Source organism: Podarcis melisellensis (genome assembly GCF_964234715.1).
Source record: "Podarcis melisellensis genome assembly, chromosome: 6".
Classification (NCBI taxonomy): Eukaryota; Metazoa; Chordata; class Lepidosauria; order Squamata; family Lacertidae; genus Podarcis; species Podarcis melisellensis.
The window spans coordinates 3871440-3883538 of record NC_138538.1 but is presented as its reverse complement, the minus strand read 5'-3'; the positions used below and the strand labels follow the sequence as shown (position 1 = coordinate 3883538).

The 12099-nt window shown below is 50.0% G+C and overlaps 1 protein-coding gene across 5 annotated transcripts in view; it reads right to left on the bottom strand.

The window, feature by feature from the left end:
- LOC309372918 (sodium-dependent lysophosphatidylcholine symporter 1-B-like) overlaps positions 1–5720 on the bottom strand; it is a 37317-nt gene extending 31597 nt beyond the window's left edge. For 2 of the 5 annotated variants that reach the window (XM_081917009.1, XM_081917010.1), the window contains exon 1: positions 5144–5719. In XM_081917009.1, the coding sequence (XP_081773135.1) occupies positions 5144–5230 (87 nt within the window). In that variant the 5' untranslated portion in view covers positions 5231–5719. Of the gene's footprint in view, positions 1–1979; positions 2037–5143 lie in introns of those variants that run through there. The other 3 variants (XM_081917011.1, XM_081917013.1, XM_081917012.1) reach the window with 2 other exon arrangements.
- Positions 5721–12099: the final 6379 nt, after the last annotated feature.

Genomic DNA, 12099 nt, shown 5'->3' with positions numbered 1-12099 from the left:
AGATTCTAGTCCTTTTTGAGTTACCACTTCAAACTGAAAGCCTGCCCCGGCTGCTGTTGTTTGAGGGCAGGGTTCGATCACATAACAACAAATTCAGGTTGACAACACCTTCTTACTTCCCTGCAAAAAAAATCAGAGTGAAGGCTCATTCAACAGCCAAGGCCATCTTATCTTGCGGGGTGGGGCTCAGGATGATGGCTTTCTCAGTAGAACCGCTTACTCCTGAGTAGACTCGCCAAAGCTTGGGAATTTTAATCTGAGGTGACCATGGCAAAAATGGACGCAGGGCAGTCTTTATTCTGGATTAGTTAATTCAGGATACTTTTGCCAACGTCTCCACCTGTTCTTAATTCTGGCTCTGCCCTCGCCTGGCATGCAGCCCACAACCCAGGCTGGAGAGATCCGGGTTCAGATCCACACCCAGCCAGCCATGAACTGTAGTGTGGAAACTTCCCTCATCCTGCACTCTCCCTTGCAGGGGTGTTGTGAAAGGAAACAGATAGATGTGCCAACCTCAGCTCCTTGGACTGGAGGGATAATAGCAGCATAAACAGGGGCGGGGAGGAGATGGGGAGAAATTTCACAAGCTGCTTGCGATGGATCAGGTGTCGGCAGCTGGAAAGCGGCTGCAGATAATTTTAGAAGCACATATTTTCACAGAGGGCTGCAGAACAGAACAGCCCTATTATGCCTGCAGTTCAGTTGCTGTTGTTGTCAAATGTCTATATTGCCCTTCCTTCGAGGATCGCATGGTGTTTGACAATATAAGAACAGAATAATACATAACACAGTAAAAACAGCAACAAACAATAACCCCTGCACTAAGAAGGCTCCCTTCAAAGTGATCCCGCTATCTGAAGTATGGGGGGATTCTGGCTCCAACATCCAGTGCTTCCTTCTCTATTGTGAGACGCCCTAAATATTTGGACTACAACTCCCATCAGCACCAGCCACATGATGCTGTGGCTAGCTGGAGCCCGGCTCTGCTGGCAAGGGCTGATGGGAGTTGTAGTCCCAAAACATCCAGAGAGCTCCAGAGGATGGCTGCTCCATCCAGAGTCTTCTCAGTGGTGGCCCCCCAGCTCAGGAACCCTGTGGGACGGAAGGGAGGGCATTGACTGGAAAGGACCACTTGGCACCTTCCTTTAACAACCTCTTGGTTCCAAAGAGCTTTTAAGTGGCTGAGGCTCGTAGCCGGACACTGCCTCTTGGTCCTCATCTTGGTTACCTATCAGAGCTGGCCCACCCGTAAGGCAAGGTGAGGCGACTGCCTCGGGTGGCAGGATCTATAGGGGCAGCATATCTGGCCTCCAAGGAATACATTGCCGGCTGCAGCTGCAGTAACAGCAATGGCTGCGGCACACTCCTTGGGGGCTGAATCTGTCACCTCGGCAGCCCCCACCCCAACAGCAGCCTCTCAGTAAATAGAGGGCGCTACCAGTCTCTTGGGATGCAGGTGGCGCTGTGGGTTAAACCACAGAGCCTAGGGCTTGTCGATCAGAAGGTCGGCAGTTTGAATCCCCGCAACGGGGTGAGCTCCCGTTGCTCGGTCCCAGCTCCTGCCAACCTAGCAGTTTGAAAGCACGTCAAAGTGCAAGTAGATAAATGTGTAGGGAAGGTAAATGGCATTTCCGTGCGCTGCTCTGGTTCGCCAAAAGCAGCTTAGTCCTGCTGGCCACATGACCCGGAAGCTGTACACCGGCTCCCTCAGCCAATAAAGTGAGATGAGCGCCGCAACCCCAGAATCATCCACGACTGGACCTAACAGTCAGGGGTCCCTTTACCTTACCAGTCTCCTGCCACCCCAGGGAGGATATTGAAAGGGCTGACTTCTGGGGGCCTCCTGGGCTTTGCACCCTCCCAGCGTGATTCAGAGCAGAGCCCCCACCTCCCCAAATGGCCTTTGATTCCCACTTCAAGTGCCAGGTAAGTTGATTCCATCAATTCCTCCCTGGTTCCTGATGTACATCTCCACTCACCCCATTTTCCCTGGTGGGAGGACATGCCATTTTGGAGATTGCCTCTGGTGCCCAAATTTCTTGCACTGACCCTGTTACACTTTTTTACCCCTCCCTGTCCCAAAGGCAGGACGTAATTAGGCCAATCAGAGTCACCCTCGCTGGGGGACAGCAGACACATTTCTGGAAGGAACAAGAGCTGTGATTCATCGCAGCAACAAGAGAAGGCGATGACGACACAGCCAGGGACCTGGGCAAGTTCATTAATGCTTTACCAAACTTCACCTACTTGGCCGGCACCCCTGGGCGCTTGTCCAAGCAGGGCACAGGCCGTGGCACCCGGGAAAGGCTTGGCCAGCTCTTTGCTTCCACACACTGTCTGAGAGCAACATCGCCTGCTTCTGGCATTGCTCATCCCCTAGTATTATGGCAGCACACGTATATTTTGTTCCAGAGTCAATAGAGTGCTTGTTTTCTTTTCCCCTGCGTTGTCCTCACACAGTCTAGAACTGCTGTGTATTTTTAGTCCATGAAAAGCGCTTCTTGAGAAACGGGTTTCATTCCGATTTCCGAAAATCAAAGCTTGTTGCAGATTGAGCATGTTGTCGGTGAATGCAGGAAGGCAAAGTTTTGTGTGCACATGAAATCCTGGAGGTGTGGGGAGCAAGGTGGGCCTAGCATGCATTATGGCCTGGCTAGTCCAGCATGCTGTCCTCACAGTGATCAACAACTTGCACATTATGGGATGCGCCAATGCAGTCCTACCATGAGGCAGAGAGAGGCAATGGTCTCAGGTGGCAGATTCAGGGCAGAGGGGGCAGAGCAGTGGACCTCAGGCCTCTCTACCTGGCCTTCAGCGCTCTCTCCAGGCTGCACCTATCATCAGGCTATTTTGCACCCTAGGCACGGCTAACCACAGTGGTACCTCGGGTTACAGACACTTCAGGTTACAGACTCCACTAACCCAGAAATAGTACCTCGGATTAATAACTTTGCTTCAGGATGAAAACAGAAATCGTGCTCCAGCAGTGCGGCAGCAGCGGGAGGCCCCATTAGCTAAAGTGGTGCTTCAAGTTAAGAACAGTTTCAGGTTAAGAACGGACCTCCGGAACGAATTAAGTACTTAACCCAAGGTACCACTGTCCTTGCAACCCACCCCCAAAATTGCTAGCTTCAATTTTCAGAAGCAGTTGAAAAATGGAAAGCACAAAACTTGAAAGCGCTTAATTTATTTTAGAGTGCAAGGATAAGCATAATGCAACCATCTTTGAGCACCTTCCTCAAATACAAAAGAAAACGCTTGAGGGCACAAACCATTTTGAATAATATTGTGAACTGCGATGTTATATGTTTCCATTTCATGCAGATCACAATCTCACTTTGTGTGCCTTTTCCTTGGCAAACTTTGTCATCACCAGCTCCTTTGGGCCAAGCGCAGGCGGCTTGGGCACATGCTCAGCTGATAGATTTGCCAAGCCGACTAGTTCCCCTTGCAACATTCTTAAACGTAAGACAGTTCTGCAAGCTCGAGCTTTGCGTTCCCCACTCACCACTGATGCTGGAAGTGCGGGGAGGCTCCTTACGGCAACAGAAACATCTGGCACATTATCGAGGAGCTTTTGTCGTGGCACAAAGAGAAGTTTTCCTAGTGCAGCGGCAGCATGGAGTTTGGAAGTCTTTGTGCTCGTGCTGTTAAGCTCACAGCATTGATAAAACAAAAACTAACCTGTATGAAACTGTGCCCACCCCTCGGAGGTCTGTGCCCGAGGCGGCTGCCCAGTTGGCCTGATGATAGCACAGCCTCTGCCCATCACTGCTGCTGTTTTTCACCTTCCTTTTTTCCTCCAGGGAGCTCAAAGTGGATGCGCGGTTCTCCTCCTCTGCATTCCTCACAACAACCCTGTGAGGTAGGTCAGGCTATCTAAATAGCACACTTACCCACCACATAAAAACACAAGAGACTTTTGGATCAGACCAGAGGCCCATCTCGCCCAGTATCCTGTTCTCACAGCGGCCAATCAAATGCCCCAAAGGGAAACCCAAACTCAGGACCCAAATACAACAGCAACTCTCCACTCCTGTGGTTTCCAGCAAGCGGCATTTGGAAGCATTGATGTGTCCAGATGTGGAGGCAGAGCAAGGAGCCTTAATAATAATAATAATAATAATAATAATAATAATAATAATAATAAAACAATTTTATTTATACCCTGCCCTCCCCAGCCAGAGACGGGCTCAGGGAGGCTAACACCAGTAAAATTACAGTAAATGCATAATGGGGGGGGAGGGGAACCAATTTAAAATACAGATTAAAATGCAATTTAAAATGCAGCTTCATTTTAAAAGTAGCCCATGGATCAAAACCGTAAGGGGAGGGAAACATAAGGGTCAGACTGAGTCCAAACAAAAGGCCAGGTGGAACAGCTCTGTCTTGCAGGCCCTGCGGAAAGATGTCAAGTCCCGTAGAGCGTTCCACCAAGTTGGGGCCAGTACTGAAAAGGCCCTGGCCCTAGTTGAGACCAATCTAACCACCTTGTGACCTGGGACCTCCAAAGTGGTGTCATTTGTGGACCTTAAGGTCCCCTACGGGGCATACCAGGAGAGGCGGTCCCGTAGGTACCCTTCTCCGTGAATCTGTCCAATCCTCTCTTAAAGCCATCCATGTCGGTGGCCCTCGCTGCCCCCTGCTTCAGCGAGTTCCGCAGATACCACCTGAAATCCTTGTAAGTGGAGATGACAAGGGCTTTTTCGCATGCAAAGCCACCGAGCTGCGTGGGGCCAGGTGCTCAGATCTATATGTCTGCATCCCCTTGCCTCCCTCGCGTTTTACTTTTCATAGCCCGCGGAATTAAAAAGAGAATTGCAATCGCACATGGGTAAACTCTGCTCCCGGCCGCTTCCTCCTTGCCAAAGGATCTCTCCGTGCCGCCTCTGCAAATCAAGCGCCACCCTCCCCGGCTTGTCTGGCTTAGACTTTCGGCAGGCAAACGGCCCGGGAGCGTCTCCTACCCCCTTTAAAATGCTCAAATATAGAAACCCTCTTGGAACCGACTGCGAGAGCGCTCGGCCAGCCTAGCAGCGCTCGGCGGAGTCACGCGCAAGAAAAGCCACCTCTCCAAATTGGTCAAGCTGCTAGCCCTGGCTGAGGCCACTGCCTGCACCCTTCGCCCTCCTCTCCGGCTTACCCGGCTGGGCTGCGCGTCCTTCCCAGGCTCTGCACCCTTCGGAGTTAACCCTTCCTGGCCTTCGCCCTGGCCTTCTCCCTGAAGCATGGCTCGGATAGTTATAGGACCATCACCTGCCGAGCCTCCGCGCGCAATTACGCACAGGGCAGTCGGAGCGGAGGAAGGAGCGCAGGAGGGGGCGAGAGGGATAGTCCCCTCCAGGAAGCAAGCGGACGCAAATCATGCTTGTTCCTCCCCGGGGGCGCGGACGGGAGGCGGACGCGCGCCTGGCCCTGAAACCGACACCAACACCAGGGCTCCCGCCAGCAAGGGGTGGGACCGCGAGCCCCTGGCAGGCGCCGAGGCGCGGAGGAAAGGAGTGGATGAAGGCTGTCCGGTGGGGGACGGGCAGTTGTCCGTCTTGGAGCCGCCTGCCTGCCGGCTTCGCTTTGTTGCAAGAAGTCTTGTTGTTGTTTAGTCGTGTCCGCCTCTTCGTGACCCCCTGGACCAGAGCACGCCAGGCCCTCCTGTCTTCCACTGCCTCCCGCAGTTTGGTCAAACTCATGCTGGTAGCTTCGAGAACACTGTCTCGTCCTCTGTCGTCCCCTTCTCCTTGTGCCCTCCATCTTTCCCAACATCAGGGTCTTTTCCAGGGAGTCTTCTCTTCTCCTGAGGTGGCCAAAGTCTTGGAGCCTCAGCTTCAGGATCTGTCCTTCCAGTGAGCACTCAGGGCTGATTTCCTTCAGAATGGAGAGGTTGGATCTTCTTGCAGTCCATGGGACTCTCAAGAGTCTCCTCCAGCACCAGAATTCAAAAGCATCAATTCTTCGGCAATCAGCAAGAAGTCTAAGGTGCCATAAATAAAATGGAAACGCACATGGAGAAGTGCACAAACCGCATGCCTGAAACAGTACAGAGAGTGATACAAAAGGGAGGTTTGGCTCCTAGAGCCCCCCCCCCTCAGGTCATGGTAGCAGGAAATTCCTGGAAGCTCGCCCCTCTGCAAACCGATTTGACAAGTGTCTGTTGCGTGGCCAAGCTGAACTGTCAAATGAGCACAAATCTATGTCTGAATGTTGCAGGCCTTTGGCTTCAGGAGCCAAGGTGTTCACCATTTCCAAAGGATGTCTCAGACAGGCCAGGAAGGGCAATTCTCAGGTGTCATCAGGCATCTTGACAGACTTGTAAAGACGTGGGAGAAACATGAACTCTGAGCATGAACTGATTTACATGCACAACCCGTTTGGTGATGTATCTATGACGTTTCGTAACTCGCTTTTGTTCTGGCCTGTCGCAACAGATAAGCAACAAAGACAAAAGCAGCTACAGTGGTACTTCAGGTTAAGTACTTACGGTAATTCATTCCGGAGGTCCGTTCTTAACCTGAAACTGTTCTTAACCTGAAGAACCACTTTAGCTAATGGGGCCTCCCGCTGCCGCCGCACAATTTCTGTTCTTATCCTGAAGCAAAGTTCTTAACCTGAAGCACTATTTCTGGGTTAGCGGAGTCTGTAACCTGAAGTGTATGTAACCTGAAGCGTATGTAACCCGAGGTACCACTGTATAGCATTGCTCCTTGGGTTGCCTCCGTTTGTTTTCTCTGATCGATTAGCGGGCCTCGGTGGAGATTTGGGCTGTAAAAGCCAACCTGAGTTTTTTTTTAGAACAGCTTGGACGTCTCCAAAAGGCTTGCAAGTTGAATTGAGGAAATGGACCAGCGTCCACACAGGAAACTGACCCAGAGAAAGGAGCATGTCCGAGGAAACTGATAAGAGGAAAGAAGAGGCGTTGGGGCTTTCCATTGTTTTGGACTGTTCAGCACACACACCACTGTTTGTCTCTTGGACGGAAGTTGTTTGTGTGCCCTCTGCACAATTCGCTCCTGGATCTCTGGCTAGGAACATTTTCCCCCTTAGGGGAGGCCAAGGACTTCTTGCATTAAAAACACATCTAATGTCCACAACTTCCCCCAAAGAACCCTGGGAACTGTCCTGCTGGGAACTGCAACTCTCTAAAGAGGAAACCAGAGTTTCCAGGATTATTTTGGAGAAGTCTTGAGCTTTAAATGTGCGTTAGGTAAAGGTAAAGGGACCCCTGACCATTAGGTCCAGTCATAGCCGACTCTGGGGTTGCGGCACTCATCTCGCTTTACTGGCTGAGGGAGCCGGCGTACAGCTTCCGGGTCATGTGGCCAGCATGACTAAGCCGCTTCTGGCGAACCAAAGCAGTGCATGGAAACACCGTTTACCTTCCTGCTGGAGCGGTACCTATTTATCTACTTGCACTTTGACCTGCTTTCAAACTGCTAGGTTGGCAGGAGCTGGGACGGAGCAACGGGAGCTCACCCCGTTGCGGGGATTCGAACCGCCAACCTTCTGATCGGCAAGCCCTAGCCTAGGCTCTGTGGTTTAACCTTTAAATGTGTGCCTAGCCAGGAAAAGCTGAGAAAGGCAGAGAGGTTGGTGGATGAGGCCTTCATTATTTTAGAAACCTTGATCTTCTTATAAACAGAGCACATAAAGGAACACGACAAGCGAGAGATATGAGATGTGATTATTCCATTTTTATCCAATTCTGTCTCCAAGAAACTCAAGGAAGCATTCAGGTGTCTGCCTGCAAACCAGTTTTTCCTCCCAACACCCTTGTGAAATAGTAAGAAAATGATTGCCCAAACTCAGCCTTTCCCCCAAAGCAGGCTGTTTCCAGATGTTCCCACCTGCCTCTGCTGTAGCCACGCACATCTGGAAGCCACTCGCTTTGGGGAACGGCTGACCAAAAGTCATCCAGTGTGCGCAGGGTGGCTGAAGCCCAAACTACATGTTATGCGGTTGAATGTTGGCATGTTCCCTTTAAACTTTTCTCAATGAACTGGGGAATGACCTTGACTAACTGGTTTTTATTGGCAGCCGGTTAGTCTCTCCAGCATCAGCTGGACCTTCTGAGAGTTCTTAAAGGATGCCAAGCAAATCTTTGCTTTGCAATGGTCTTTTGGAAACCACATCAGTGGCGCCGAGGGAGTTTCACGAAGCAGCCCAGATGGGCAGTTGCCCATGTCAGCTCTGAATCCTTCCTCCCGCCCCCTACTCTATAAAAAAGCATCGTTCAGAACAGTGGTTTGCAAGACACACCACTGGCATCCATCAGTCACGGGAGACAACGGAGGAGTGCACCTTTGGGGGTGAAGTCAAACTGTTGGAAAGTTGCAGCACCTGCTGTGGCTGCAGAAACCGATAAAGGAGAGACATGTTTTCTTGCAGCTGGGGCAGATGAAGGGATCTGTTTGTGCTGCTGCAGAAGCACCGTGGCATTTCTTCTCTCGCACTCCTCCCAGGGCTCATTTCTCCTGTGGTGACTACAATGGATACACAACCAGACTGTCTCCAAGCACTGCAAGGGGTTCCCACACGGCAGAGTTGATGTTGCCAGCATTCAAATGAATATTTATTAGCATTTTCAAAAAAAAAGGAAAAAACATATAAAAACAAATACAAAAATAAACAAAAAATACAAAAATCCAAAACTTAAAAACAATTAAAAACACCTGAAAGTTCAAATACTTATTTTCTTTTAACTTGTTTCTCAGACCTCCTCACACCTCCCCTTCTTGTATTCCAATTTAAATTATTAGCTCAGCAAATCTTTGACTTACTTCTCCATTTTAACTTAATTTAATTTATTCTAACATGTTATTATTTTACTTTTCTTCTTTCTTCCATTTCCTCAATTTATATTTACAAACCTTAATTTCATTTAATTTAGACCATTTTAAAAACCAATTTTAACTTCTCCAAATTTACACATCAATATTTATACCTCATTATTTTTTTTTATTTTTTTTTCTTAGGACGCAGGTGGCGCTGTGGGTTAAAGCCTCAGTGCCTAGGACTTGCCGATCGAAAGGTCGGCGGTTCGAATCCCTGCGGCGGGGTGCGCTCCCACTGTTCGGCCCCAGCGCCTGCCAACCTAGCAGTTCGAAAGCACCTCCGGGTGCAAGTAGATAAATAGGGACCGCTTACCAGCGGGAAGGTAAATGGCGTTTCCGTGTGCGGCTCTGGCTCGCCAGAGCAGCGATGTCACGCTGGCCACGTGACCCGGAAGTGTCTCCGGACAGCGCTGGCCCCTGGCCTCTTAAGTGAGATGGGCGCACAACCCCAGAGTCTGTCAAGACTGGCCCGTACGGGCAGGGGTACCTTTACCTTTACTTTACCCTATTTTTTTCTTAAACATTTTTCCTAAAGTCGACCAAAATTTCCCTTCCACAACTTTCCCAATTTCCATACTAATAGCAAAGCAAAGTAAAAACAAAACAAACTATATTTATATACCCTTTGGATTACAGACTCCGCTAACTCAGAAATAGTGCTTCAGGTTAAGAACTTTGCTTCAGGGTGAGAACAAAAATTGTGCTCTGGCGCGGCGGCAGCGGGAGGCCCCATTAGCTAAAGTGGTGCTTCTGGTCAAGAACAGTTTCAGGTTAAGAACGGACCTCCGGAATGAATTAAGTACTTAACCTGAGGTACCACAGTATATGTAAATAAAGTAGATTAGCCAAAATGCTGAGTTGCTGAGGTCTGTTACGCAAGGTGCGCAAACTCTGCAGATCCCTAAGTGTGCCAGTGTCGGTTGGCATCGGTCGCTGTGATGTTCAGGCAGAAGAAAGCTTTTGCAGCTCCTGAACAAAAGACCAGGAGGGAGGGAACATGCCAGTCAGATATGTGTCTCTGCCAGGGTCCTACTCGGGTGTAGGCTGAACTCCTGACAGCTTCCAGCAACTGGTATTCAGAAGAATACCAACTGTGGAGTCAGAGCAGAACCAACCTGCCTAGTAGCCACCAAGAGTCCTCCTCTATGAATTTGTCTAATCTTTTTTAAAGCCATCCAAGTTGGTAACCATCACTGCCTCTTCTGGTGTGGGGCGAGCTCCATAATTTACGTGTTGCACGGAACCCCCAATTTGGGGACTGTGTCCCCCATCCCCCGCATTGCTGCCCTGACAGCATCACTGCTTCAGAGATTCAGCCGCTACGCTGGAGAAAAAGACCTCCCTCCTCCCTATCAGGGGTTAATCCGATGATTGTTTTTCAAATCCCCATCTTGCAAGGTGAGTCATAAACGTTCCCTGATTATAGTGCCGGAGGCTGAGTCAGCAAGCCTTTGTCTTCCTGGCTCAGTTTTGTTCTGCATGACTAACGGGACGCCCACCTGCTCCATCTCTGCATCCCAAATGACTCCCACCTGCCCTGCAGAGAGAGGGTGGTCTGGTCTGGTCTACCTTCTTCAACGTGGTGCCCAGGAGATGCTCTGGACTATGATTCCCATGGGTCACACCATTGAGGTTGAATCCTGACGAGACAGAAGTACTGTTTTTGGGGGACAGGGGTGGGCAGGTGTGGGGGACTCCCTGGTCCTGAATGGGGTAACTGTGCCCCTGAAGAACCAGGTGCGCAGCCTGGGAGTCATTCTGGACTCACAGCTGTCCATGGAGGCGTAGGTTAATTCTGTATCCAGGGCAGCTGTCTACCAGCTCCATCTGGTACGCAGGATGAGACCCTACCTGCCCGGGGACTGTCTCGCCAGAGTGGTGCATGCTCTGGTTATCTCTCGCTTGGACTACTGCAATGCGCTCTACGTGGGGCTACCTTTGAAGGTGACCCGGAAACTGCAACTAATCCAGAATGCGGCAGCTAGACTGGTGACTGGGAGTGGCCGCTGAGACCACATAACACCGGTCTTGAAAAACCTACATTGGCTTCCAGTACGTTTCCAAGCACAATTCAAAGTGTTGGTGCTGACCTTTAAAGACTTAAATGGCCTCAGTCCAGTATACCTGAAGGAGCGTCTCCACCCCCATCATTCTGCCCGGACACTGAGGTCCAGCTCCGAGGGCCTTCTGGTGGTTCCCTTGTGAGAAGCCAAGTTACAGGGAACCAGGCAGAGGGCCTTCTCAGTAGTGACACCCGCCCTATGGAACGCCCTCCCACCAGATGTCAAAGAGAACAACTACCTTACATTCAGAAGACATCTGAAGGCAGCCCTGTTCAGGGAAGTTTTTAATGTGTGACATTTTAATGTATTCTTAATTTCTGTTGGAATCTGCCCAGAGTGGCTGGGGAAACCCAGCCAGATGGGCAGGGTACAAATAAATTATTATTATTATTATTATTATTATTATTATTATTATTATTATTATTATTATCAAAAGCATCTGGAGGCAGGAGAAGTGCCAGCCCTTCTGCCAGGCTGCCCACCCTGCCACCCACCTCCAGAGAAACTACCTTCACAATACAGTCGTACCTCAACTTAGATATCCCTCTGGAATCGGAATCTTTGGGTTACAGCCATGGCAAACCCAGAAGTGTATACTTTTGGTTTTCGCTATGCATGCATGCGCAGAAGTGTTCAACCATGCCGCGTGCGCAGAAGCGTGCTTCTATTTACATAATTTTCGGGGTGCAAACGGACCCCCAGTACGAATTAAGTTTGTATCCAGAAGGTCCACTGTACCTGCTTCTGCCAACAATGCGAGATCTCACCAGAAATGGGTGCCAATGTACAAAACCCCCAATTTGGGGACTGTGTCCTCCCCCCCACCTTCCTGCCCTGACAGCATCACAGCTTTTGTTCCTTTTGTGAATGGTGCCATGGCCTTCAGCTAGTGCAATAAAGTTTATGAAGATGAAGTGAGTTTTTGGGTTATGAGATCTGCAGGGGAGGGTCTTCTCTGCAGCCCACCACCCACACATGCCCACTCGCTGGGGACACAAGAGAAGGCCTTCTCGGTGGTAGCGACTCCCAGACAACTTTGGTATTCCCTCCCTAGAGAAGACAGACTGGCTCCCTCCTTGTTGCCCTTGTTTTGAAAAGGCCGGTGCCATGCTGTTTTTAATTGTACTTACATGCATATGATATACTTATGTATATGTATATCTGTTTAACTCTACTAATGTTTAATTGGTTTTTAATCATTTTTTCCTCCA